This window comes from Lathyrus oleraceus, chromosome 6 (genome assembly GCF_024323335.1).
Source record: "Lathyrus oleraceus cultivar Zhongwan6 chromosome 6, CAAS_Psat_ZW6_1.0, whole genome shotgun sequence".
Lineage (NCBI taxonomy): Eukaryota > Viridiplantae > Streptophyta > Magnoliopsida > Fabales > Fabaceae > Lathyrus > Lathyrus oleraceus.
In genome coordinates, this window is record NC_066584.1 from 58,627,646 (window position 1) to 58,631,804 (window position 4,159).

The window sequence follows — 4,159 nt, forward strand, 5'->3', positions numbered from 1 at the left end:
TTGTGCTGAAATGCCATTTCAGACATCAGATCATAAACAATGGGATTTTGTTCGATACCTTCCATCGACATTCCAACTCCAACCACTGTTGAGTTAACAGCATTTGATTCTCCAAGAGAGTGTTGGTTTCCCACTTCGTGTCTAATTGCAACGACAACACCAGGAAGCCATGAATTATCAGTTGGAACCAATATTGGATCAGAAGAAGAGAAATGAGCACTATCCACATTATTATTATTATTGACAACAGATTGAACCATTATGTCTCCGTTTCCAGCAGGTGGTGGGGCAGGACTCACACTACTTATAGTTCCAGAAGCCACATTTGTAGGACCATTAGCAGTAATATGCACAGAGCTTGTTCTGGAAATTTTCCTTTTAGATATTATCTCTTGAGAAGCTGGTGGTTGTGGCACAATTTTCTCAGAAGGTAGACGAGCGCCACTATCTTTGCCTGTAACAGAAGTCTTTCTTCCACTCCTTTCTTCTGTCCCTCTTTCTTTTGACCTCATGAAATGTGTCCTGTGATCTCCTTAATATTCTGGAACTGAATTTGAAACTTTTGGATTAAACATTGAGTCTTTTGATGACCCTCTGAGTTTCCTCTTTCGTGCAGGTTATGCTGGTTATTCGGCATTACAGATGCTTCACTTCTGTACCTACTCCGCCAACAGACCCGAGCGGTTGATGGATCATAACTTTAGAATTCGGCATACAATATCTCTTCTGTTTTGTTCCTGCAGCAAGGAGAAATGCACCCATGGATGCTGGAAGTCCAAAGCAACTGTTGACCCGTCTGCGTTGCATAACTTCATGGCATCATAAATTCCCATTCCAGCAGTAACAGAACCACCAGGTGAATTTATAAACAACTTGATGTCTTTCTTAGGGTCATCAGCATTCAAAAACAAAAGCTGACTGATTACAAAATCTGCAGTCACATCATCCGCCTGAGAACCCAAAAAGACAATTCTTTGACGGAGAAGCATGTTGGTAGTGTCAAGAGTGTCGTCAGCAGTCAGACTAGCGAGAGCATCTATTTTGGTGAAGTGTTTTGCAGGTTCAAAGAAAATCACGACTTGCACCCAAATGTGCTTTAAGGCATAGTTCAATTGCAAGTATGCATCATATTGATCCTGCATGCACTGATTCATGCAGTCTTGGTTCGCCTAGGCATTTCTAACTGGACATGCTCAGCATTTCATGGTTTCCTTTGCAGCTTGACATTGATTCTATTTGATGGCAGGTTGGAGGCTTTATGGAACAGTTACAGAAAGTGAGTACTATAACCCCATCTCTTTTTGGCTTTCAAACAATTTCACTTTTTCCTGTTAATCAATCTGTTCATTTCTTGGTTTCAGATGAAGATTACACGTTGCAGTTCGCTCCACCTTTCCACCGTTTGGAGCTTCTGCAAGCACAGTCTTGCCCAGATGTAATAACAAGCCATCTGGGGTTGTTGATGATATTTCTTGCCACTTATGACCTTGGTTTGTAAAGCCTATCTTGATTATGTTATATTGTTAATGGCCGGTATGCTAACACACTCCAGGGCAGGTTTTCATGATGTGCTGCAAGGAAATTCCATACTGACTTGGGAAGGTAGTAGCTAGCCCTTCTCAAATTAAACAATAGCTCATGCTCTTTGGATTATGGAAGCATCATTGGCCTGTTTCCAGTTGGTTTTGTAGGTTGTTGCAGGTGATGACAGGATGCAAGTGTAAGGTTTGTCATGGTAAGTTCAAGACCAAATCCAAGTGCATTCTTTTGTCCATTTGGTCAATGTATGTGTAGTATTTGATTGTATAATTGATGAGTTGCTTTTTGCAGCAGCTTAACAAGTAAGCTCTCGAATTGGACATATGACAAGAACAAGAATTGGTGTCTTCAAAAGTTTCCATTTCAATGGTCACATCATCACTCGTATCAGCCTCAATCATTACCTCGTCATTGTCTGTTACCAAAGGCTCAGTACCATTTTGTGCGCCATCAGATTGCTGCTCCTGCTGTTTTTCACTTGGCTTCTCTATGGCATCAGTCTCTTGTACTGGTTCTTGTGGATATGGATCAGTGCAGATTGCCAATGTAGATGTAACTAACAAATTCTTTTCAAGAGCTAAAGCAAGCTTGGAAGGATTTGGATAAATGTTTTTTTTTTGCGTCCAACAGAATCTCACAAACCCTTTGCAATGTAAACGGTGGGCCATCAAATAAGAACATGTAAGTGCATCAATCAATTTGTTGACCAAATCAGAGTAGGATTCTCTTAGCGAAGCATATTGCTTCTCACTTGTCATTTTTGCCTCAGGGTACTCGGACAATACCTGCTTCAGCTGAAATGATAGCATACTCTTGAGATTATCCCAGTTATGCCAGAACCTCTCGGAGGATGCAATAACTTGAAGAATCTGAACAACTTCGTCTCTTGAAACATCGTTTTTCTTCGGTGACTCTGTGAAGATTTGGAAGTGGTGTGGTGTGTTATGTTTCATGCTGCAGTTGGTTTATACTGTGATTGTCGTGGCATTCGTTTGGTAGCAGCTTTTTGGTTAGAAAATGCACGGCAAATGGAAGCGTGGATGCAGTGTGCTTGTGAACAGCACCATCAGACAATTCGCTTAGCAAATTAGTCTTCTTCTTTTTTTTATTTGCTTTAGCTTCTCTCTGTATTCCTTCTTCTGATAAGTTGACAAGAGCAACATATGTGTATCTTTAATGCATACTTTCAATTTAGCCAATCCACACGTGATAAAGTAAAGTCTTTTTGTTTTTGTTGGATAATTGTTTTGGATTAATGAACTTTGGGTTAGTTGGTTAATTGTTATGATTGAATGGATTTTGGATATGAAATGGTTTAAATTGGTTCCAAATGGATAATGAAAATGGATATGGATTTTGGATATAGTTTGAAAAATGGATTTAAAAATAGAGTTGGGTTATTGGATTGAAAAAATGGATTTAATTGTGGGTTTAAGGAATTTGGATATGGGCTGAAATTTGTAAACTCATGCAGAATTTTTTATGATAAAAAAAGTGGTTAAATGGCCTACCAACAAATAATACAACCATGGCTAATTAATTGAAACTTCTAAAATTAAATTGACAAAAGGTATTGAGATAATTTCCAAAATTAATCTAATCCTCAAAATCAATTTGAATCTCTAAAGTCAATTTTGGATCAAAATCAAATTGAACTTAGTTTGCTACTCCTAGAATTAATTTGAAAATGATGAAATGATTATGGATACATGATTAAGGATTTGGAGGTTAATGGTTGCCTTTGGTCATGAATGTATGCAAATGAACTTTAGGCCAAGTGCCAAATAAAAAGTGAAAAAATGGAAAAAATTCAGGACCAAAATCGAAGTATGACAAAAGAGTTCAACAATAATACTAGATCGGGGAATCTCCTCCAATCCACTAAAAGGCACTCTACTAGAAATAGGTATCCCCAAGAGATGAGAATACTCCTCCAATGTAGGCACAAGCTGAAAATCTGGGAAAGTGAAACAACGGTAGAGAGGATCATAGAACTGCACCAATACACTCAAGAGTCCTTCAACCACATCAGCAGACAAGATGGACAAAAGTTTCCCATGACGTTGTTTGAAGTCCAAGGGATCTAATACAAAAGATGCTAGCTTCCTTAACTCTTTCAAGTAGGGACATCTGAAATTGTACTTCTTAGTGTTCCTTCGTCCTCAATCCATGGTCTGAAAATATTTGCAAATAATACCTCAGTTCCTTGAAATTTTCGTGTGATGAATGTTATGATGCGCATGAATGCATGAATGTAACAATCACAAATAGGGGATCACACACAAGGCAAACAAACAAAGGTCAAGGGATGAATCAAGTCATTGTCAAGATCAATCATCCATTTTGGTGGATTATGGTTTACACCTTATCAACACCCAAGTTCCAGTGATATTGACAAGACTTGATTGGATCAACCAAGAATCAAGGGTTTGTTGTAAGTCACGAGCATGGAGTCTGGGTAAGAACCATCCCAAAGGAGTGAACTAAGGATAAAAACCTGTAGATCATGTTCTAAAAAGTTCCCAGAGTCTTAATTCCATCTATCGGATATTACAGGTTAAGATGACTGACTCATCGACCCATAATATTCTCAAGGGAAACTCGTCTGAGTGTAGTATCG

At 38.6% G+C, this 4,159-nt stretch overlaps 1 protein-coding gene and 1 pseudogene across 1 annotated transcript; both read right to left on the reverse strand.

The window, feature by feature from the left end:
• Positions 1–692: 692 nt before the first annotated feature.
• On the reverse strand, positions 693–1,154 carry LOC127094000 (ATP-dependent Clp protease proteolytic subunit 3, chloroplastic-like). The gene has a single exon (XM_051032882.1). It carries the CDS (start codon positions 1,152–1,154, stop codon positions 693–695), a length of 462 nt encoding a protein of 153 aa, XP_050888839.1.
• A 576-nt stretch (positions 1,155–1,730) lies between these two features.
• On the reverse strand, positions 1,731–2,492 carry LOC127094001 (uncharacterized; annotated as a pseudogene).
• Between the last annotated feature and the right edge of the window lie 1,667 nt (positions 2,493–4,159).